The sequence below is a fragment of the Heterodontus francisci genome, chromosome 10 (genome assembly GCF_036365525.1).
Source record: "Heterodontus francisci isolate sHetFra1 chromosome 10, sHetFra1.hap1, whole genome shotgun sequence".
Taxonomy (NCBI): Eukaryota; Metazoa; Chordata; class Chondrichthyes; order Heterodontiformes; family Heterodontidae; genus Heterodontus; species Heterodontus francisci.
The window spans coordinates 64,182,078-64,207,336 of NC_090380.1; the positions used below are offsets into that span (position 1 = coordinate 64,182,078).

The 25,259-nt window shown below is 43.5% G+C and overlaps 1 protein-coding gene across 5 annotated transcripts in view; it reads right to left on the bottom strand.

The window, feature by feature from the left end:
• Positions 1–25,259, bottom strand: part of LOC137374473 (X-linked retinitis pigmentosa GTPase regulator-like) — a 155,257-nt gene that overhangs the window by 126,271 nt on the left and 3,727 nt on the right. For 4 of the 5 annotated variants that reach the window (XM_068040636.1, XM_068040635.1, XM_068040637.1 and 1 more), the window contains exon 1: positions 15,186–15,263. The exons of the other annotated variant lie outside the window; for it this stretch is intronic. In XM_068040636.1, the coding sequence (XP_067896737.1) occupies positions 15,186–15,231 (46 nt within the window). In that variant the 5' untranslated portion in view covers positions 15,232–15,263. Of the gene's footprint in view, positions 1–15,185; positions 15,264–25,259 lie in introns of those variants that run through there. 5 annotated transcript variants of the gene reach the window in all.

Sequence of the window (25,259 nt, forward strand, 5' to 3'; positions counted from 1 at the left end):
GCAGGGCAAAGTTACAGAGACCTGGAAATAGGCAGTCTTGGTGATGATGCAGATATCTGATCAGAAGCTCATTTCGGGATTGTATGACACCAAGCTTATGAACAGTCTGGTTTAGTCTCAGAGAGTTGCTGGGCAGAGTGATGGAGCCGGGAGCAAGTTTGGAGCGGGGACTGAAGACAATGGCTTCAATCTTCCGAATACCTAAGTGGGGGAAATTTCTGCTTATCCAATACTGGATGTCAGATAAACAATCTGATTATTTAGCAACAGTGGAGGAGTCGGGACGGATGGTGGCGAAGTAGAGGTGGGTGTCGTCAGTGTAAATACGAAAACTAACGCTGTGCTTTCTGATGCAAATTGTTCCAGGATCAGGTCATGAAAAATGCATGTTAAATTCTTCTGTAATTTTCAAACTGCAGCTCCTGACTGACTTCTGATCTATCATGTGTCCTGCCTTCTGATTTTCTCTCCCTATATTAGAACTCCCCTCTATCCATAACAGATGCAGCAGACTTGACACCTCATGGGTTTTATAAAAAAAGTCATCTGAATAGTAGCATTCCTTCCACCTGGTCAGTTAAAAGCTCCAATAGAACAGCCTAGACTGCAAATTTGCCATCGGCAACAGAAAGATTTTTTCAGCTGCTCATCTGTGCACAATGGCCAAGAACTAGGAGAAAATTCATACACAGGGTTTTTGTTTCTCTTGTGCATAATGCTAACATGCTAATAAAGTAAAATTCTGTTGCATCTACATACAGGCTCATCACATCTCAAATGTCCTAATATGGTTTACCTATTGTTAATTGCTTTGAAGTTCAGTCACTGTTAGGCAAACACAGCAACCATTTTGCACACAGCTAGATTTTACAAACAGCAAAGCAGATGAATAACAAGTTAACCTGAATTTTTTGAAAAATGCATACAAGATAATATGCTGTAGAAATATTCCTGGCACACTGAAGAGCTCATGTTACCTCCAGCCCACAAACATAAATTAACATTCATTTGATTATATCAATGGATACATCAAAATACTGCAGAAGTAATCATTCTGTGGTCATTGTTTTCCTTTCTCTTCCAGCATCAAGCTAAAATAACCATCAACCAATGGATTAGCATGCAATATCACATGACAGTCTCTAATGACTCAAATTTAATAGCCATTAAATAGCTAGAACATTGTATGACTATTAACATGATGCCATTGAGAACACAGTGTATGTACATAGGAGTATTACCTAGTATCATAGCAATACAAGGCACTAACATCATAAATCAAAAAGTCAGCTTATTCAGAATGGGTGCTCATTTCAAAATACTTATTTGTAGTATTTGTGTAATCCTTAAAGCTTTATGCACTTCCCTCTCCCCAGAAAAGAAAGCGGCTGCTCCAGATTCCCAGAACAAAATACATTATAATTCCAGGTAATAAAACAATTCAGATAACGTACAGTTCTGCTAATTCAATGCACTCAAGATTTTAAAGCAGAGATTTCCAAACTAGCAACCATGAAGTCATGGCGTGAATCTAGATTTCTGTCAATGTACAAGTAATTTCAGCCAATTGGCATTATGCATGTCCCACCTAATTGTAGATGGTAACTCGGAGGAACTACACCAGGACCATGTAAACGTGACAGTCTGTTTATCACTTAGAACAACTGGATGGCATCAGATGATCTGTTACAATGCATCATGGCATGGTGCTTCACTCTCACTTACTGTCAGCTCGGTCAAGCAGAGTTTTGATAACGTACGATGTTAGTTAAACCATGCAGTGAGAATGGGAAGTGCAGAGAAGGGCAAATTCATTTGTCTTCAGTTGTGGAGTTGTTGCCACTAAAAAGCATAATATGTTACCTCTAGGATGGGTTTACCTTCACTCACATCAGCAGTATCCTTTGGTTACAGTGCATCATCTAATTCACAATCCTCACTAACAATGCCATCAAAGATGAAGCAACACTTGTTTCTGTATACCTTATGGATCACTGACACCGTCTTTCAAAAGTTTAAGGACCAGGAATTCCCAGGCATGACTTGATTTTTGTGGGTGCGACAGGGGTGATCTTTCTGCAATGAACAATTTGAAAGCTGGCGTTTTACAGAAAGCAAAAATATTAATTATAAAAATATTAATTTTAAAAACAGCACTCTTAGAAGATAATAATTTTTTTTCGCATTTGTTCCCACTTTCCAGAACCAACAAACTATAAGATCAACAAAGCAGTCTCTGGAATAAACCCAATAAGGATGATGGAGATCAATTGCTAAAAGCAATTATATCGTAATATTAATGTCCTTGAAAGTTTGACAAAAATGCATTTAAAAATAAGAAGTGAATACACAGTCATCCCATGTCCCTTTAAGCCTAACAAGACAACAACTAACGTCCATATTATTTTGATTGGGACAATGAGCACCCTGTGCTGAATCTATTATCACAATATAAATATTACATTTTCAGCATGTCATTTGGCACCTTTCCCTAAAACTTTAAATATTTTGGGCAGCACAGTGCATGTTCTCCCTGTGACTGAAAACTGTGGGTTTTCGCCGGGTGCTCCGGTTTCCTTCCACAGCCAAAGACTTGCAGGTTGATAGGTAAATTGGCCATTATAAATTGCCCCTAGTATAGGTAGGTGGTAGGGGAATTGTGGGGATGTGGTAGGAATATGGAATTAATGTTCTTTTCTTTCTTTTTTTTTCTTTTGGGCCTCCTTATCTCGAGAGACAATGGATACGCGCCTGGAGGTGGTCAGTGGTTTGTGAAGCAGCGCCTGGAGTGGCTATAAAGGCCAATTCTGGAGTGACAGGCTCTTCCACAGGTGCTGCAGAGAAATTTGTTTGTTGGGGCTGTTGCACAGTTGGCTCTCCCCTTGCGCCTCTGTCTTTTTTCCTGCCAACTACTAAGTCTCTTCGACTCGCCACAATTTAGCCCTGTCTTTATGGCTGCCCGCCAGCTCTGGCGAATGCTGGCAACTGACTCCCACGACTTGTGATCAATGTCACACGATTTCATGTCGCGTTTGCAGACGTCTTTATAACGGAGACATGGACGGCCGGTGGGTCTGATACCAGTGGCGAGCTCGCTGTACAATGTGTCTTTGGGGATCCTGCCATCTTCCATGCGGCTCACATGACCAAGCCATCTCAAGCGCCGCTGACTCAGTAGTGTGTATAAGCTGGGGATGTTGGCCGCTTCAAGGACTTCTGTGTTGGAGATATAGTCCTGCCACCTGATGCCAAGTATTCTCCGAAGGCAGCGAAGATGGAATGAATTGAGACGTCGTTCTTGGCTGGCATACGTTGTCCAGGCCTCGCTGCCGTAGAGCAAGGTACTGAGGACACAGGCCTGATACACTCGGACTTTTGTGTTCCGTGTCAGTGCACCATTTTCCCACACTCTCTTGGCCAGTCTGGACATAGCAGTGGAAGCCTTACCCATGCGCTTGTTGATTTCTGCATCTAGAGACAGGTTACTGGTGATAGTTGAGCCTAGGTAGGTGAACTCTTGAACCACTTCCAGAGCGTGGTCGCCAATATTGATGGATGGAGCATTTCTGACATCCTGCCCCATGATGTTCGTTTTCTTGAGGCTGATGGTTAGGCCAAATTCATTGCAGGCAGACGCAAACCTGTCGATGAGACTCTGCAGGCATTCTTCAGTGTGAGATGTTAAAGCAGCATCGTCAGCAAAGAGGAGTTCTCTGATGAGGACTTTCCGTACTTTGGACTTCACTCTTAGACGGGCAAGGTTGAACAACCTGCCCCCTGATCTTGTGTGGAGGAAAATTCCTTCTTCAGAGGATTTGAACGCATGTGAAAGCAGCAGGGAGAAGAAAATCCCAAAAAGTGTGGGTGCGAGAACACAGCCCTGTTTCACACCACTCAGGATAGGAAAGGGCTCTGATGAGGAGCCACCATGTTGAATTGTGCCTTTCATATTGTCATGGAATGAGGTGATGATACTTAGTAGCTTTGGTGGACATCCGATCTTTTCTAGTAGTCTGAAGAGACCACGTCTGCTGACGAGGTCAAAGGCTTTGGTGAGATCAATGAAAGCAATGTAGAGGGGCATCTGTTGTTCACGGCATTTCTCCTGTATCTGACGAAGGGAGAACAGCATGTCAATAGTCGATCTCTCTGCACGAAAGCCACACTGTGCCTCAGGGTAGACGCGCTCGGCCAGCTTCTGGAGCCTGTTCAGAGCGACTCGAGCAAAGACTTTCCCCACTATGCTGAGCAGGGAGATTCCACGGTAGTTGTTGCAGTCACCGCGGTCACCTTTGTTTTTATAGAGGGTGATGATGTTGGCATCGCGCATGTCCTGGGGTACTGCTCCCTCGTCCCAGCACAGGCATAGCAGTTCATGTAGTGCTGAGAGTATAGCAGGCTTGGCACTCTTGTGAGCCGCATGGAAGATGGCAGGATCCCCAAAGACACATTGTACAGCGAGCTCGCCACTGGTATCAGACCCACCGGCCGTCCATGTCTCCGTTATAAAGACGTCTGCAAACGCGACATGAAATCGTGTGACATTGATCACAAGTCGTGGGAGTCAGTTGCCAGCATTCGCCAGAGCTGGCGGGCAGCCATAAAGACAGGGCTAAATTGTGGCGAGTCGAAGAGACTTAGTAGTTGGCAGGAAAAAAGACAGAGGCGCAAGGGGAGAGCCAACTGTGCAACAGCCCCAACAAACAAATTTCTCTGCAGCACCTGTGGAAGAGCCTGTCACTCCAGAATTGGCCTTTATAGCCACTCCAGGCGCTGCTTCACAAACCACTGACCACCTCCAGGCGCGTATCCATTGTCTCTCGAGATAAGGAGGCCCAAAAGAAAGAATCAATAAAATGTCTGGTTCATCTGTCAGGTTTGGGAACAGTACAATGGGTGAGCTCCAGCTGCTGTGACTGGTTCACTAAATCATTGGCCAGCAGAAATTGGATTTCTTTGCGGACTTGAGCCAATTTATCAGGGTTCAGCCTATAAGGGTGTTGTTTTATAGGTGGGGTCTCTCCTACATCTACATTGTGTATAGTTAGGTACGACCTGGTTTGACCTTGCAAACTTCCTCAAATTCCCTTAGCAATTTAGGATTAGTATAAATGGGTGGCTGATGGTCGGCACAGACTCGGTGGGCCGAAGGGCCTGTTTCAGTGCTGTATCTCTAAAATATTTTTTAAAATATTAAATCTAGTTTATGCTGCAGCTGCTCAATAAAAGTCTGCTCCAACGGGTCTTTTTAACAGCTTTGAGAAGTCTCACCCCAGCTCACCAACACCATAGAGCAAATCTTAAATAAGAAATTAATTTGTCAACCTCATTCAGAGAGAACACAGACTGTAGGGCAAACAAAATCTGCTGAACCATCAAATACTAGTTTGCAAACATGATGGCAATAAAAGGGGTGCATCTTGGACCTGGATATCAAGAGACTACAGATAAAACTGGGAAACCGTGTACAAACAAAACGGCAGAAAATAAATGAAGACATTTTACGCCACATTTATTAAACTTCTGTAATGTGCTGTTGTTTGGGGTGCAGTTGATGGTCCAATTATATTATATATACTTCATGGTACAGGAACATACACATTTGAATCAGGAATTCTATGTATAGGAGTGAGGGCAGGTTAGTACATTGGAACAGTAAAGTCTCAAGTGGTAGCCAATGTAATCATTTGCAGTGAGGAGGCACTCTGTAATTGGGGAGAAACACATTATCCAGTTAATCTTGGAGAAGTTATTCCATCTGGCTCATCCAATGCATTATCTTGGAGCATTTACGAGATTTAGTAGAAAATAATATTCTCCCAGACAGGTCATTCCTTGCACCAAGTGCAAGAAAAACTAAGATAACATGAATTGCCTCCAATTGAAGTGCTGTCACATTTAACTATACAGCCTATGCCGGGATATGATCCCAAAGATACCTTGCCTAATCAACCATTAGTCATGTTTAAGCCTAAATAGCAAGTGTTCAATTACAAAGGACAGGGCAGCCTAGACTGACCCTCTCCTCACCTGATGTGCACTGAAACACACTTCCCAGGAAGAATCACTGGAGAACAACCAGAAATATGAACCCAAGCTGACCTATCCCATTCCTAACTGGACGTCACTGAGTCCATTTCTAGAAATCTTATTGCCATCCTGGCTGAGATCAGCTAATTCAACTCAAATTTGGATCCAACAATTTGTATCTCTTTTGCACTTTTAACATATAAAATATCCCAATGCATTTTACAGATAGATATAAGAAAAACAAATATAAGAAAAACAGATATCATGCCAGGAACAAATGTGCCTGCCGAGACTTAGTTGGTAGCACTCCCGCCTCAGAGTCACAATGTTCCAGGTTCAGGTCCCACTCCAGGACTTGAGCACAAAGATCAAGGCTGGGACACCAGTGCAGTACTGAGGGAGTGCTGCACTGTTGGAGGTGTTGTCTTTCCAACGAGATGTCTTTTCCATCGAAAAAAAGTACTTCATTGGCTGTAAAGCACTTTGACACGTCCGGTGGTCATGAAAGGGGCTATATAAATGCAAGTCTGTCTTTCTTTTTAACAGTTGGGGGGGGGGGGGGGGGGTGAGCAGTGGGAGATGACAACTGTATGGTTCCCTTCTACATCAGGTAGTACAACTAACAAATGAGCCAATAACTAAATCGCTTATTAATTAGCAACATAACGATTCTCCAAACTCATAGCTGAGGAATGTAGGGAAATGAAGGTACACAACTATTACTGAAACTGACTTTGAAAACAGACTTGTACAATAAAAAATGTGAAATATTATTTTGGTAAAGATTTCCTGTAATACGCTTCTCATGCTCTTGATGCACATACTTAAGTCATCCATTCTGTCCCTAAAAGTGAGATTTTTTCCTTCTGCTGTCGATTGATTTATTTTTACCAGAATAAGGCCATGTTATAGTTTAGTAATTTCTTTTTCTAGGTATGTGCCTTGTCTCAGTGGTTGAACTCTCATGAATTGTGAAAAGGGTTTTTAACAAGCTGCAAATCAATGAGAATTAGAATGCTGGTGTTGGACTCTGAACACTTGGTATCATACATGGTGGTGACAGTTTTAGTTCAGTAGTAGCACTCTTGCCTGAGCCAGATGGTTGTGTGTTCCACTCCAATTTTGAGCAAGTAATCCAGCCTGACACAAGTGCAGTACAGAGGGGGTGCTGCACTGCAAGAGGTGCTGTCTTTTGGATGACAGGTCTGCCCTCTCAGGTGGGTGGGAAAGATCCCATAACACAATTTGAAGAGGAGCAAGGAGTACCCCTTTGTCCAGAACAACATTTATCCATTCCTGACTGTACAGCCTTACCTAGAATCAGAGAAATATATACAAAGCATAGGCAGATCAATTCCAAAACAGCCCAATATTATTTAAACTTTTCTTTAAAAGTTCCCACAGAAGACAAATGCTAATTGGTATGCATCCCAGAGTAGTTAAGGAAGTGGCCCTAGAAATAGTGGATGCATTGGTGGTCATCTTCCAAGATTCTATAGACTCTGGAACAGTTCCCACAGATTATAGGGTAGCTAATGTAACCCCACTATTTAAAAAGGGAGGTAAAGAGAAAACAGAGAATTATAGACCAGTCAGCCCGATGTCGGTAGTGGGAAAAATTCTAGAGTCCACGATCAAAGATTTGATAGCAGAGTACTTGGAGAACAGTGGTAGAATCGGACAGAGTCAGCATGGATTTACGAAAGGGAAATCATGCTTGACAAATCTACTACAATTCTTCCAGGATGTAACGAGTAGAGTTGATGAAGGGGAGCCAGTGGATGTGGTTTATTTGGACTTTCAGAAGGCTTTCGACAAAGTCCCACATAAGAGATTAGCGGGTAAAATTAAAGCGCATGGGATTGGGGGTAATGTATTGCGATGGATAGAAAATTGGTTGGCGGACAAGAAACAAAGAATAGGGATAAATGGGTCTTTTTCCGAATGGCAGGCAGTGACTAATGGGGTACCGCAGGGATCGGTGCTAGGACCACCGCTATTCACAATATACATTAATGATTTAGATGAGGGAACTAAATGTAATATATCCAAATTTTCAGATGACACAAAACTGGGTGGGAGGGTGAGTTGTGAGGAGGATGCAGAGGCGCTTCAGGGTGATTTGGACAAGTTGAGTGAGTGGGCTAATGCATGGCAGATGCAGTATAATGTGGATAAATGTGAGGTTATCCACTTTGGTATCAAAAACAGGAAGGCAGATTATCTGAACGGCTATAAACTGAGAGAGGGGAATATGCAGCGAGACCTGGGTATTCTCGTACACCAGTTGCTGAAGGTAAGCATGCAGCTGCAACAGGCGGTAAAGAAGGCAAATGGTATATTGGCCTTCATAGCGAGAGGATTCCAGTCCAGGAGCAGGGATGTCTTGCTGCAATTATACAAGGCCTTGGTGACGCCACACCTGGAATATAGTGTGCAGTTTTGGTCTCCTTGTCTGAGGAAGGATGTTCTTGCTTTTGAGAGAGTGCAGCGAAAGTTTACCAGACTGATTCCTGGGATGGCGGGACTGCCATATGAGGAGAGATTGAATCAGTTAGGATTATATTCGCAGGAGTTCAGAAGAGTGAGGGGGGATCTCATAGAAACCGATAAAATTCTAACAGGACTTGACAGGGTAGATGCAGGAAAGATGTTCCCTATGGTGGGGGAGTCCAGAAGCAGGAGTCATAGTCTAAGGATACGAGGTAAACCTTTCGGGACTGAGATGAGGAGAAATTTCTTCACCCAGAGAGTGGTGAGCCTGTGGAATTCACTACCATAGAAAGCAGTTGAGGCCAAAACATTGAATGTTTTCAAAAGGAGTTAGATATCGCTCTTGGGTCTAAAGGGATCAAGGGGTATGGGACGAAAGTCGGAACAGGCTACTGAGTTGGATGATCAGCCATGATCATAATGAATGGCGGAGCAGGCTCGAAGGGCCAAATGGCCTACTCCTGCTCCTATTTTCTATGTTTCTACGTTAATGGTAAATTTGGTGTTTGAGTATTTGTTACTCAGCAGAGATGAGAACTGATCTTAGAAAATTAAGTTGAGATTCCAGAAATAAAAACAGTTAACCAAAAGAAATTATTGAATTAACAAAGTAAGTGAGACAGAAAACAAGCCCCAGATACCAGAAGTAAACTTAAGAAATATAACACTGGCAGCATTATCTTCAACATCTTATCCACTCTCACACCTATACATTCCCTACTCCTGTTCCAGTGAAGAAGTTCAGTCTTTGAGTGAACACATACATAAGCGTTGTCCGCGCACTGAAGCTTCGTGACTGAAGTTGGAGTGACTTTTGTTCTGGAGTGGAGGCAATGGAGGTTGAATAATTTCACGTCCTTCCTGTAGGTTATCTCCACTCCTATGGGGAGCTTGTTGGAGGTGAGGTGCAAATTTGCAGCGAGAAAGATGGAGAAGAGGGTTGGTGCGATGACACAGCCTTGCTTGATGCCAGTCTTCACTGAGATAGAGTCTACGGTGGTCCCATTGGTAAGGATTACGGCTTGCATGACTTGTAGTAGGCAAAAAATGGTGACAAATTTCTGGGCAGCCAAACTTGAGGAGAACTCTCCATAAATCCTAACAATTGACAGAGTCAAAGGCTTTCGAGAAGTCAAAAAAGGCCATGTACAGCAGTTGATGCTGCTCCCTATATTTTTCTTGGATTTGCCAGACAATGAAGATCACATCTGTAGGGCCTCTCAGTGGGCGAAATCCACATTGCAACTCAGGGAGAAATTCTTCAGCCACTGGAAGGAGGTGGCTGAGGAGAATCCTTGCGATGACCTTCCCTGTGGCAAACAGCAGGGAGACTCCCCTGTAATTACCGCAATTGGATTTGTCTCCTTTCTTGAAAATGGTCACAATTACAGTGCCCCTGAGATCCCCTGGCATGTGCTCCTCTTCCCAGATAAGGGATATGAGGTGATGCAATCACACTAGGATTGAATCAGTGTTTCAGGATTTCATCACAGACCTGAAATGTTAACTCTGTTTCTCTCTCTACCGATGCTGCCAGAACTGCTGAGTATTTCCAGAAATTTCTGTTTATATTTCAGATTTCCAGCATCTGCAGTATTTTGCATTTATGGTGGATTTTCCAACTCCATTCCGGGTCGGGGTAGTGCCAAGGCTGAGCCAGGTAGTGTACTGAGGGATGAATCAAGGACACTTGGATCAAGGACAGTCTCAACTGAGGTGTTCTTCAAAATGCTCCCTCCAGTGAACACTGGCTGCCTCTCTGTCCCTGATGAGCTCTCCTCCACTCTTGGCTTTCAGCAGGGTGGGTACTTGAGTGTTTGGGCTGTAGACAGACTCATTCACTGAAGCATACGAGGGGATGGGCCTTACTTTAAACACCTGGAAAACTCAGGTCCTCTTCCAACCCACTCCCGCAGCACCTCATCATCCTCTGTCGATTAGGACCCACGGCGAGACCCTATAAAACATGAACCATTTTTCATATCTCGGGTGTCTCCTCTCAATGAAGGCAGACACAGATGACGAAATCTACCACCGGCTTCAATGTGCCAGCTCTGCCTTCGGTCAACTGAGGAAGTAACTATTCGAGGACCAAGACCTCAAACCTGGGACAAAAGTCATAGAGTACCGGGCAGCTGTGATCCCCACACTCCTATATGCTTCAGAGACTTGGACAATCTACAGCAGGCACCTCAAGGCACTGAAGAAATACCAGCAATGCTGTCTCAGCAAAATCCTTCACATCCATTGACAGGATAGGCAGTCTAATATCAGCATCCTCTCCCAAGCCAATATTCCCAGCATCGAGCTGCTGTCACCCAAAACCAGCTTCACTAGGCAGGCCATGTCACTCGCATGCCTGACGCCAGCCTCCTGAAGCAACTGCTCTACTTTGAGCGTCACCGCGTCAAAAGACTCCCAGGAGGATAGAGGAAACGCTTTATGGACATTCGCAGGGCACCCCTGAAGAAATCCAACATGCCCATCAACTCATGGGAGTCCCTGACCCTCGACCGCTCAAAGTGGAGAAGGCGCATTCGGGAAGGTACCAAGCACCTCGTGAGATTTCAACAGGAGCACACGGAAGCCAAGTCCAGGCTGTGGAAGGAGCATACAGGCCCCCCAAGCAACTCACCTATCTAAATCTTCAAACACTACCTGCCTCACATGTGATAGAGTCTGCAGTTCACACAACAGACTCGTTAGCCATGTTAGAATTCACTGAACCAGAGTGGAAGCAAGTCATCTTTGGTCCCCAGCAACTGGCTAAGATGACTCCTGTTCAAAGTCCTTCTTTCAATACCTTCCTTGCTTATCCTATCAGCAAGTGACCAAATCAATACTTTAACTACCATAGCACCAATTCGTGCCTCCTTAGGTAAACAATAAAAACAAATGATGTTGAAAATACACAGTATGCTTGTTCATCAACCTCTAGAAAAAGAGACAGATATTTTGGGCAATGAGATCTGATGAAGGATCTACATCCAAAACTCTCTTTTCAACAGAGACTAATTGAGTTTGCGTGCTTGAAACATTAAGGTTTCCAGCATTTGCAGTTTTTTTTTTATAGGTACCCTTTAATACTTTAACTAACCAACACCAATTATTGATCCTTTCTATCTTACCTACCCACACAATCAACTAGTGACCCCTTCAATACCTTACCCACTCCAACACCCAATACATTACCTATCCCCACACCGTCTACCTACCCCCATACTAACTAATGACCAGTTCAATATCTTTCCTCTCCAAAACTAAAAAACTGGTATTCACTAGGAACTGTTAGCATCTCTGAAACTCAAACCAAGTCAAGCTTGAATTGGATTTTGCATATCAGTCTGGTACAAGAAAAGGTAGTATTACAAGAAACTCAGGATTCCCTGCCTTTCCAGCTATCAGCCAAGATACAGATTTCATAAAGCAGGTGTGCTGCCATCACCCAATACTTCCACTCAATCACGGGTTCTGAAAAAACACTCACAGAACTCCATTGGAGGTTCATGCAAATACAGTCAAAACATTTTGGAAAAAAGAGGATCAGTTGTGGCTGAGGTTGAACAGTTCTGGTAAGGAGAATAGTGGGGTGGGGGAAAAAACAGTAATGAATTCAGGGAGAGAAGACTTCAACAGGAAGCAACGAAAGTACCTTGACTCTCAGTCCTGCACTATTTAATATCTATCTTTACCAGTACTTTCAATCCCAGTGCTGCAACAAACATATCTTGCTCCCTCGCCCACTTCCCTCAATCCTTCGGCTGTGGACAGGAAACCAACCACAGACTAACACAAACACGATGCATTTAAACTTTGCATCTTTAATGTTGGGAAAATCAAACAAAAGGGTGCTGAACCAAAGGAGATAAGAGCACAGAAGATCAAAAGCTTGGTTAAAGGGTAGATTTTTTAGAAGGGTCTCAAAGGAGGAAAAGGAACTGGTTTAGGGAGAGAAACTTGGAGAATGGGGCTTAGACAACTGAAGATACAACTGATGGGCGAAAGGAAGGGGAGGTAGCACATGACACCAGAGTCAGAGGATGATGGGCTCAGAGAGCAGGTTTTAAGGCTAGAAAGGGGTGATGCCATCAAGGAATTCAAACATAAAGATGAGAATTTCTGATTTTAATTGGTGATCGGTAGTCAATGCAGGTCAGTGAGGATATGGTTGATGGCTGAGCAGGACTAGCTACTTGATAGGATGCGGGCATCTTTGTGGATGAAATTAAGGAAGTGTAGGATGGGAGTCCGGCTAGAAATGAACTGGAATGGTTAAGTCTGGAAGTGACTAGAGAAACCGAGATTGTTCCAGAAGAGAAAAGGTTCAGGGTAAATATAATAGAGGTGTTCAAAATTATGAATTTTTTACACAGTGAATTATAATCTGGAATGCACTGCCTGAAAGGGTGATGGAGAAGGATTCAATAGTAACATTCAAAAGGGAATTAGATATATACTTAAGCAGGAAGACTTTGCAGGGCTATGAGGAAAGAGCAGGGAGTGGCAATAATTTGACTGCTCTTTCAAATAGACACAACGGGCCGAATAGCCTCCTTCTACGCTGTAAGATTCTATGACTCCGAGCAGGGAAGGCATGGGGAAAGCAGGTTACGCTGGAGCAAAGTTTGGATTGATGAGCAAGGGGCAGGGAGGCAGCAGCAGAGGCAGCTAAACGCATCTCTTACTGGGTGACAAAGAAATCCATGAACTCCTTACACTTGATGTTAGCGACAAGAGTGGAGGGAGCAGGGAAGAGAAATTTAGAGATAATTGGTATTGGAAAAAAGGTTACCTTTGCTCTCCACACTGATCCACAAGTAACAAGTGGCTTTGGCAGAAGAGATCAATATTATTGTAGTCCAGCCAGATCTGTTGATCGATGGCCAATCACGGACCAGATATGCTCAAATCTGTAGCCCTTAGACTTTACTACGAAACCTAATTTCGCCTGACTTCAGGCCTGTACTATTTCCACTTGCACATACCATCAAATTCCCAACAAACAAGCAGCAGGTGAGGAGTGCAGCAGTAGCAGGGACCAGAGAAAGAACACAGCTCCAGCAGCACAGGATACAGTGCATCCAATTAAGAAACTCTCCTGTAAAGAGGCTGATACTAAGACAAAACAGTTGAATGAAAAAATAATCCATTGCTGCTCAGGCTACATATGTGGTATAAATTGTCTCTATATGTGTGTATTAATCTAATAGCAAGCACTTGCACCAGAAGGAGATTACATATAAGTAGTTCAAATAACATTGGTCAATCTGATGTCTTTCAATGAATCATTGGACTATAAACAAAACAAAATTAGAATTCTACATTTCAATGTAACAAAATACCATACTTATAAAAAAAATTGTTAGTCTCTTCCTTTGTTTGTTCACAAATACATGACATGTTGCAGCACCATGTCACCCAAGTTTGACTTCATTAGTGGAAGAATTCTTTATTTGTGGGAAGTGTGCAAAGAACAATTTCACCAAGGACAATGAAAATCTTCCTCTTGGTGACCGTTTTTCCTACAGCTCAAAACTTACACCTGCGTGTGTGCCATGAATGGGAGTCATGTCCCCAAAGGCAACATGAGGGAAAATCTTATTATGCAGCAAGTGGTTAGGATTTGGGATGTACTGCCTGATAGGGTGATGGATACAGATTCAATTGTATTCTTCAGAAGGGAATTGGAAAAATCATTGAATCGTTACAGCACTAAAGAAGGTCATTCGACATCGTGTCCCTGCTGGCCCTCCTAAGGACCAATTCACGTACTGCCACTCCCTCGCCCTCTTCACATGCCTCCTCTTCAGATATTTAGAATATTTAGAAAATGCAAAAAAATTTACAGCACAAAAACAGGCCACTCTGCCCATCGCATCTGTGCCTACCGAGAAACAAACCACCCAGCCTAATCCCATTTTCCAGCACTTGGTCCATATCCCTGGAGGTTATGGGACTTCATGTGCATAGCCAGACACCTTTTAAATGAGCTGAGGGTTTCTGCCTCTACTACTTTTCAGGCACTGAGTTCCAGACCTCCACCACCCTCAGTGAAAACGAAATTCTCATCTCCCCTCTAATCCTTGTACTAACCACATTGAATCTATGCCCCCGATTCACTGACCCCGTCCACTCTATCCAGGCCCCTTACAAGCTTGTACACCTGAATCAAATCTCCCCTCAACCTCCTCTGTTCCTAGGAAAACGCTTGAAGGAGAAAAACAATGCAGGGTTATGGGGGATAGGGCAAGGGAGCGGGCCAAACTGGATTGTTCTTCCAAAGAGCTGGCACAGACTCGATAGGCCGAATGGCCTCCTTCTGTGCTGCACTATTCTACGATTCGATGAATCTTCTTCGCCTTTGGCGGTCCCACTGTGGGGCACTCCACCAAAATCCTTTCCCCTTTGTGACCTCCTTCTCCCTCCTGAGCTGCCACACCCTCTGCCACCACTCTCCCTCCCCTCACCTACACTTAACCAGCATCAACACCCGAAATTAGAGGGGAAGATCCCAGCTGGTCCAGCAAACCTGCCCCACACACACATTCACTGTTCATTCACCAGAGCTTTTCAACCTGTTTAATATCCTCGCTCAGACCATTTCATTGCATTTATTTGCTGACAATTCAGCAGGTGTGGCCCCGGGACCAGCACTCACTCACCCGGCACCTCCTCTCCCTCCGTCTCCGGATCCGCCGCCATCTCCATTTGGACTCGCTCTCCAGCACCGGTTCCGGGAAGGGGCGGGTGCATCGACCCGGAAGTAAACAAACCCACCTGCCATTGGCAACCGAACAAACCGCCCGCCGCAGCGTCATCCCGCGGTCGCAGTGGTGAACTGCCGCTCCGGCCGCCAGCGCCGCTCGGCGGCGACACTGGAGAACTGCAGTATCCAGCCGCCGCGACCTGTTCCCCTCTCAGGAACTGCGCCAGCAAATCCCCTGAGTGCCAACCACCAGCAACACAGAGGAACCATTGCAACAAGCAGTCACCCTGCAAATGATGGGCATGAGAAAGTGTCTATCCGTATTTGTTTTTGCGCTTCATGTTTTTATTGGGGAGGATAGTAAACTGAACTAAAAAGTGAGGAATCAGAGATGAGAGCAGTTTTTGAGAGTGGAAGTGGGTAGCAATATCCCAAAAAGGTCATTTCTGGGTTCACTTCTGTTTACTGTGTATATCAGTGATTTGGATATAGCCCTAGAGGGAGCAGTGTGCAGATGGTACCAAAATATGAAGTATAGTTAATTCTTTAGAAGACCAAAGGAAGCTCCAATTCACAAGACGTCACCAGGGAGCACCCAGAGACAGGAGGCAAAAAAAGAAAAATAACATAAAGGACACAGACTGCAATTGCAGCTGGTGACTGTCCTTTGCCAGCTGCTAAAACCATTTGACAGAATCTCATTGTCAACCCATTTCCCTTCTTACCTCTTCTATCCATCGAATTAACAATACATTTGTATTTCCCAGACAATTCATTACAAAACTAGAATCACAATAATCAAGTTACATAACAATGACCTCATCTGGAGTACTGTATCCAGTTTTGGACTACGCTTCTCACAAAGTGACTGTAGAGAACCTGCAGGTAATGGCAATAGGGATGATCCCCATTCTGAGATAATTGAGCTGTAAAAATACTTGACACTTGACTGAAGAGACCGAGGATTAGAAAGAATCTGATCCAGATATTTAAGATTATTAAACGTATGGATATTGTGGGAGGAGATAATGCCCTATTAAGTCCGATGGCTTCCAGAATCAGGTCAGGGATGGGGCTTGCACTACCCGTGCTTGTTGAAAGTGACGACATTATTTTGTGCTTACTGCCTGTTCATTTTAATTATGCAGGCATGGAGCTTTCTCTACCCACACTAATCATTGATTGCACATCTGTAGGGCAGGCTGGATATTGGGTATCTATGACGCCACTTAAAGTCAGCCAGCACCTTTTAAAGGGGTGGTGGATTTTGGCTGCATAAACCAAGGAAACCCTTCTGATTAAAGAAATGGCTGAAGGATCCCGTCCAAGCTGACCCTCGTTCAGACGAATTTCTCATCAATGCTTCTGGCTCGCAACTTGAGTTGTGTTATATATTGTTATACTATCTGTAAAGTGCTTGGAACTAATTAGCGAGGAACTAATTGTTATGTGTAATTGTTCCAGTGGGGCCACATTCACGGCTGCACTGGAGAGTCATGTGTCATGTAACAGGAAACCAATCTCAAACAGTCCTACACCAGGCAGCATGCTGGCTGAATGAATAAACAAAGACTCCAGCCTTTTCAAGTTTAAAGAGTGATTATTTCTGACAGCTGGTAACCAGAAAACAACCAGAAGACATAACAAGCTGTCCCTCGGAAATTCCCTCCATGCCTTTCCACTTTGCTCAGAGGATTTTCAGGTACCAACTGCTTTTGCATTCTGCACTTTCTCGCTCATGTCTCCCATCCAGATGTGCCCTGGTGTTCCATCTTGTCATCCAGTGGGAGCTTGTGGGGCTTCCTGGATGGAGAACCCTTTATGCAGGAATACAACCCACCCATCCCCCGGTTCCATTAGGAAACTGGCATGGAGAGTGTTACACATAGAAATTGCATGCAACAGGCTTTTAAATAGATTCACAAACTCCCTGCAACTTTTGTAGCCTGGATGAGAACTTTTTCATTATTTATCTACAGTGTGAGAGTTCCAGCCCTGCTTCCACTACTGTAGAGGCTACTCCCCAACTGCTGGCTGCACTTCAGTCCCATGCTCCAGATTTTTGACCACCAAGTGTGGAGGAGGGGAGCAGGCAAGCTAGAGGACCTCCTCATGAGTGGATTCCTGGGTCTTGTAAAGGTTCAAGCAGCACATAATCAAGGAACCATCTGCCTCTCTTCTGCAGATACATCCACACCCTGGTGTCCTTGGAGAGGGAGCATGTGGTACACACCGGTAGACTTGAGGCCTTCCGTGACCAGTGGGTGCCATAGGAACTGGAGTGCATAATCAAACCAGCCAATAACACCACAGTCTAATAAAGTTTTGTTTTCCCAGTTTTATTTTACTGACCCAAATTGGACATTTTTTGGTGGTTAGGGGTGAAACATAGAAACATAGAAAACAGGAGCAGAAATAGGCCATTTGGCCCTTCGAGCCTGCTCCACCATTCATTATGATCATGGCTGATCATCCAACTCAGTAGCCTGTTCCCGCTTTCACCCCACACCCTTTGATCCCTTTAGACCCAAGAGCTATATCTAACTCTTTCTTGAAAACATACAATGTTTTAGCCTCAACTGCTTTCCATGGTAGCGAATTCCACAGGCTCACCACTCTGTGGGTAAAGAAATTTCTTCTCGTCTCAGTCCTGAAAGGTTTACCCTGTATCCTTGGACTATGACCCCTGCTTCTGGACTCCCCCACCCTGTCAAGTCCTGTTAGAATTTTATAGGTTTCTATGAGATCCCCCCCTCACTCTTCTGAACTCCAGCAAATATAATCCTAACTGACTCAATCTCTCCTCATATGTCAGTCCCACCATCCCAGGAATCAGTCTGGTAAACCTTCGCTGCACTCCCTCTATAGCAAGAACATCCTTCCTCAGATAAGGAGACCACAATATTCCAGGTGTGGCCTCACTAAGACCTTGTATAATTGCAGCAAGACATCCCTGCTCCTGTACGCGAATCCTCTCGCGATGAAGGCCAATATACCATTTGCCTTCTTTACCGCCTGTTGCAGCTGCATGCTTACCTTCAGCGACTGATGTACAAGAACACCCAGGTCTCGCTGCATATTCCCCTCTCTCAGTTTATAGCCGTTCAGATAATAATCTGCCTTCCTGTTTTTGCTACCAAAGTGGATAACCTCACATTTATCCACATTATACTGCATCTGCCATGCATTAGCCCACTCACTCAACTTGCCCAAAGCACCCTGAAGCCTCTCTGCATCCTCCTCACAACTCACCCTCCCACCCAGTTTTGTGTCATCTGAAAATTTGGAGATATTACATTTAGTTCCCTCATCTAAATCATTAATATATATTGTGAATAGCTGGGGTCCTAGCACCGATCCCTGCGCTACCCCACTAATCACTGCCTGCCATTCGGAAAAAGACCCATTTATCCCTACTCGTTGTTTCCTGTCTGCCAACCAATTTTCTATCCATCACAATACATTACCCCCAATCCCATACACTTTAAATTTACATGCTAATCTCTAATGTGGGACTTTGTCGAAAGCCTTCTGAAAGTCCAAATAAACCATATCCACAGGCTCCCCCTCATCAACTCTACTAGTTACATCCTGGAAGAATTCTAGTAGATTTGTCAAGCATGATTTCCCTTTTGTAAATCCATGCTGACTCTACCCGATTCTACCACTGTTCGCTAAGTGCTCTGCTATAAAATCTTTGATCATGGACTCTAGAATTGTCCTCACTACCGACATCAGGTTGACTGGTCTATAATTCCCTGCTTTGTCTCTATCTCCCTTTTTAAATAGTGTGGTTACATTAGCTACCCTACAAACTGTAGGAACTGTTCCAGAGTCTATAGAATCTTGGAAGATGACCACCAATGCATCCACTATTTCTAGGGCCACTTCCTTAACTACTCTGGGCCGCATACCATAAGGCCCTGGGGATTTATCGGTCTTCAATCCCATCAATTTCCCCAACACCATTTCTCTACTAATACTGATTTCTTTCAGTTCCTCTCTCTCACTAAGCAATACACTACCCCCAATCCCATGCACTTTAATTTTACATGGGTGGTTCCCCTGTTTACCTCTCAACTGACCGCAGTCGTGTTTTGTTAAAATGATGCTTTAGACCATGAGTGTCTTTAGGGTCAAATAAACAGATGAATGACAGGTTTTTTTGTATGTTAAAAAAGATAACTATTTTTAAACAAATCCCGAAATGATCGCAACATCACTCACACATGCATTCGCCTACACATATATACACAAGAATATAGATGGAGAGAAAAGGATAAGAGGTAGTTTGAAGTCCCAAGTGAGGTAAGTGTTCGTGGTATCCAGAAGATTATTGAGTCTTCTCGGGAGGAAAAGTCTTTTTAAACAAGTTGCAGGCCTGATTATTTGCAATCTTGAACTTGTGGAGTTATTGTAGAGCTCTAGTGGTTGTAATATGGCCCAAAGCTAGAGGTGTGTAGTTTGTTACCTTCACAGATGGTTAGTCTGAAAGTCACTTTGTGCTGTATCTGCTGTGGTGGCTGTTCTTGGTCAGCAGGTTTCTTCTCCTGCCTGTTGGATCCTTCTCACAGGCTTTCTGTGATGTTGACTTTATCTCTTCTTTCTCTCTCTTTCTCCAGAGAGCCACCTTTTTAAGGTCAAAATCTATCACATTGGATTTTTTGTTAGGAGATGCATGGCCCTCTCCGCTGTTGTGACCACACAATTAGCCAGGACAATAACCATGGACATCAGTTGATGTTTGAATGGGAATCATTCTGTTGTGATGTTGTTGCTTCACACCTTATTCATCTTGGTTTGGCTATCTCCAGCATCCTCTGTTAGTTCATTCTTGTCAATCAGAGTAATTAATATGCAATAGCTCCTTTCAATTTCAAAGAGATTCTCCCAGAGCTATTTCAGACTAGCTTAACGAGACTCATCTTTGCAGACAAGTTTGTGAATTTCCAGTACAGGAAGGGGTCACTTGGCCGCTACTCCATTTTGACTGTGATTCAAGTGTTCAAGTTCCTGTGATTTAATTTTAACAGTTGACTTTTTAACTTCATAATTTCTCCATTTCATTGTTTATTTCGTCAGTTCCTTCTATGCATGACAGTGGTACCCCTTTAAAAAGGGGGAGTGTTTGAGTAATTTAAAGAGTGACTGGTGGAGTGACTGATATCACCAATCAAAACAGCAAGAAATGAGAAAAGGAATTAGTGAGAGAGCACCAAGGTTCTCTGATCTGCCTCAGAGGCCCTGGTACAGGCAGTGGACAGAAGAAGGGACACCTTCTTCCGTCAGGGACCATGCAACATGCACTTGAAGATGAAGTTTGGGGCTACCCTGAATTTCCCTCTTGGTAACTAACATGAAAAATCAGCTTGAACAAAAACAAATGTAGAGTCCAAATTATTTTTAAAATGGTAACATTTATTTTGTTTGAAGCTCAAGTTATAAGGTAGAAAGAATTGCTAATTAGCATTTAAGCAGTTTTATATGGATCTGATACTTTAAGGACTCAAGATTTTCTATGATACCTAATACCTACACATTGGATTTAAATGTGCAGGAACATTTGTTACAACCAAGGCGGGAGTAATGCACTGTTAATTCAGTCCCACTGCTTCACAGGTCACAGCAGATCAAGAAAGCTTTCCACCTACCAAAGAATAGCCAAATTAGACACTCTATTTGTCCCCCAGAATAAATCACACTAAACCAGATTTCTTTAAACAACAACAACATTAACTATTTACTAGAAAAGAAATAATATGTCCTAACTACTAATGAGATAAATCTATATATATGAAAAGATTTTTTAAAACTTCTTATTCTTCCTAGCCCGCATGCACACTTACATACATTCAGAAACCGGTTAACTGAGGAAAAAGGATTTTTTGGTCTACAGCTTTTCTTAAGAATAAAAAAGAAAAAATGATTGAGTTTATCACGTTCTGGTAGGATGTTTTCAGTACGGTGAGGTGTCCCAGAGTCGAATTGTCAGATGCCGCTCTAAGTCTCTCCAGGCGAGGTTGATGAACAGTTTGTGATGAGTAGCCGTTAAAGGCAATTTGTTTGCAGCAGGCGTCACACAGGTCTTTCAGCAAAGGTGTAGCAACAGGTCTGCTTGGGTTTTGAAATAGCCGTCTAGCAGTAGAAGCTTTCTTGAGATTTCAGGATCTCCCAAAACACAGGAGGCAACAGGAACCATTCTTGAGGCAGAGATTCTTCAAAGACTGGAGGCATTAGGAATCTGCTACCTCTGACATACAGGGGTTTCTTTTCAGAAAAGCAGTCTTCCTTCACAGAGAGAAGTAACTTTTTTTCTGTGTCTTTTTTCTCTCTCCAGGCAGAGCACAGCCACATTTCAAATGCAGGATTTCTCTTCAAGAGATGCAAAAAACATCCTTTACAGAGAAAGGGCTTTTTCTCCAGTTTCAGCAATCACCGTCCACAGAAAAAATCCTTTCCTCAGTTTTTAAAAACACACAGAATTCTAAGCTTTCAATACAAAAACAAAACTCTTGTAACACATTTTAATATCTTCTCCCCTTCTTCTTAGATAGTCCCTCAGAATCAAGGATCACTTACTTCCACTCCAGTTCTGTGGGTTTTAAGATAACTAATAAGTCCGATGCGTGATCCGCAGACTCTACTATATGTGGGGTGGGTGGTGTTTGAAGGATCAGGTAAATGAGTTACTTGGAGGGCTGTATGCTCCTTCTGCTGTCTGGACATGGCCTCTGCATGCTCCCGTCGACGTCTCTCGAGGTGCTCAGTGCCTTCCCGCATGCTCCTTAATTTTGGATAGTCGTGGACCAGGAATTCTCATTAATTGTTGGGGATGCTGGATCTCTGCAGGAATGCTTTGACAACATCCCTGAAGCATTTCCTCTGCCCTCCTGAGAGTCTTTTTCTGCGATGAATTTTGGAGTAGAGCAGTTGTTTCGGGAGCCTGGTGTCAGGCATGCAAACAATGTGACCTGCCCAGTGAAGCTGGTTTTAGGTGATTAGTGCCTTGGTGCTGGGAATGTTGGCCTGGGAGAGGATGCTGACGTTAGATTGCCTATCCTGCCAACACATTTGAAGGATTTTGAGGAGACAGCATTGGTGTTTTTTCTCCAGTGCCTTGACATGCCTGTTGTAGATTGTCCAAGTCTCCGAAGCATATAGGAGTGTGAGGATCATTGCTGGCCAGCAAATCATGGCCTTAGTCCTGGGTTTGAGGTCCCGGTCCTCAAATGCTCTTTTTCTCAGTCAGCTGAAGGCTGAGCTGGTACATTGAAGGCAGTGGTGGATTTTAGTATTATCATTTTAATATGCAGCTTATGTTGTACTGCTGTGTTCTCAAAAAAGAAAGAACGAGGATGAGGGAACATTGCTATCACTGAGTATGGTGTTATAGATAACAGCCTGGACTTTGCAGTTGGAATGATGGTGAAACTGTCCATGAAACTGACAGCAACATCTGGCAGAAATCCAGATGTTGATGTTAGTCATTCCCTGATCCTCCACAGGGTGTGATGTTGAAGTTGCCACAGATGGCAATCTTTAGAAACCATTTAACTGACTAGAACTTCCCCTTCATGCTGTAATATCATTGTTAAAGACCCTTGAAATAGTTGTCCCTTGTTAATGAACGAGAACTGAGTTTTTAAATGGTGTACTAAGTCATAACTACCCTGGAAAACTAATTCTATATTTGTGTAATGTCATATTTTTCCATTATGTTAAAAATTTCACAGTTTTTAACAAAATATTTTTAAAGTGTGTTTATGATATTTTAGCTTTTAATGTGTATGCCCCAAACTTTATTTCGCTCTTTGTAAAATTTATAAAAAGTGAAGAATAATCAGTATGTATTACTTCTGAGTTTGCTGTCTGTGAGAATACTTCAATATGATAGGCTTGATAACTTGACTGCTGCTGGACCCTTGGAAGTCCCCTTGATTTGTCTCCAAAATCAAACTAACATCAGGAAGGGGGAAATCCAAGCCACAGACATCACTTTGTGGGCTACGTTCTTAAAGGTCAATAGTGATCGTCGTCACTTTGCTGCTGACTGTGAAATCTGGGCCAATAGGTTGTTCACATTGCAGTTCAGAGGAGTGCCCAAGGTTTTTAAAGGACTTCCCTCTTTAACTTTTGGTAAAAGTATATACTTTTTGTAAAGTTAAAATTCTTTGATTTTTTTACAGGGAAGAAAGTTATATTTGTATTTCCAGTTTCCCCCTCGCCTACTCGAACCTGTTAACAGACTTTGTAATGTTTGGGTATAACAGAGATCAAGTTGTTGGGGATTAGATCTACAACTGTTTAAAATAGTAAAATTACAAATAATAGAGATTTATTCAAAAAAAAACTCCCCAGTGAATAGATTTATTCTGAATTATGTGACATTCAGTGAATAATTATTTCAGCAAATTAATGTTAAATCAGTGGTTACTTGATCCAACCACCATAGGGTCAATTGCATGATTCCATACTGCTACCACCATTCCAGCTCTTCACCTCCCTTTTCTACAGTCCCTCTCTCCTCATTGACTTCCCCCTTATATCTTCTCCACTGAACCTCTGCTTCCCTTTTTGTACCTTGCTGCAAGGCATCTCTGCTCTAAACTTTGTCTGCACTCCCCCATGTGCCTATCTCCCTCTGCACTGTAAGATTAGATAAGATAGGGGTGTTTTATGCCCCCTTCTAAGGTGGAAACAGACTTGGCAGCACAAAGCTTGTTGTGAATCAACTTTATTGAGATAAAGGTAAGGATGGGTTTATTCAGGTAAGGATGGGTTTATTAAGTTTTCAGATAAACTATTAGTCACAAACTCAGGCAGTGATTAACAGTCTAACAAAGATACTACCTGTACTAGAGACTGGACAGCAGAGCACCCACCTAGTTTCTCTTGTATTCTGGTCTTCAGGTTTCTTTGGTCTGTCTCTCTCTCGCTCTCTCTCGTAGTTTCTCTTGTCTTTGTTGCTGTTCGAAAATTGATGATCAATCTCGGCCTCCTCCTGAGGTCCCCAGCATCACAGATGCCAGTCTTCAGCCAATTTGATTCACTCCACATGATATCAAGAAACGACTGAAGGCACTGGATATTGCAAAGGCTATGGGTCCTGACAACATTCCGACAATAGTATTGGACACCTGTGCTACAGAACTACAGCATTTGACCGTGTATGGCATCAAGGAGCCCCAGCAAAACTGGAGCCAATGGGAATCAGGGGGAAAACTTTCCACTGGTTGGAATCATACTTAAAGCAAAGGAAGATGGTTGTGGTTGTTGGAGGTCAATCATCTGAGCTCCAGGACATCACTGCAGGAGTTCCTCAGGGTAGTGTCCTGGGCCCAACCATCTTCAGCTGCTTCATCAATGACCTTCCTTCAATCATAAGGTCAGAGGTGGGGATGTTCGCTGATGATTGCACAATGTTCAGCACCATTCACGACTCCTCAGATACTGAAGCAGTCCGTGTAGAAATGCAGCAAGACCTGGAAAGTATTCAAGCTTGGCTAATAAGTGGCAAGTAACATTCGCGCCACACAAGTGCCAGGCAATGACCATCTCCAACAAGAGAGAATCTAACCATCGCCCCTTGACATTCAATGGCATTACCATCGCTGAATCCCCCACTATCAACATCCTCGGGGTTACCATTGACCAGAAACTGAACTGGAGTAGCCATATAAATACCGTAGCGACAACAGCAGGTCAGAGGCTAGGAATCCTGCAGCGAGTAACTCGTCTCCTGACTCCCCAAAGCCTGTCCACCATCTATAAGGCACAGGTCAGGACTGTGATGGAATACTCTCCACTTGCCTGGATGGATACAGCTCCAACACTCAAGAAGCTCAACACCGTCCATGACAAAGCAGCCAGCTTGATTGGAACCCCATCCACAAACATTCACTCCCTCCAGCACTGATGCACAGTGGCAGCTGTGTGTACCATCTACAAGATGCACTGCAACAACGCACCAAGGCTCCTTCGACAGCATCTTCCAAACCTATGACCTCTACCACCCAGAAGGACAAGGGCA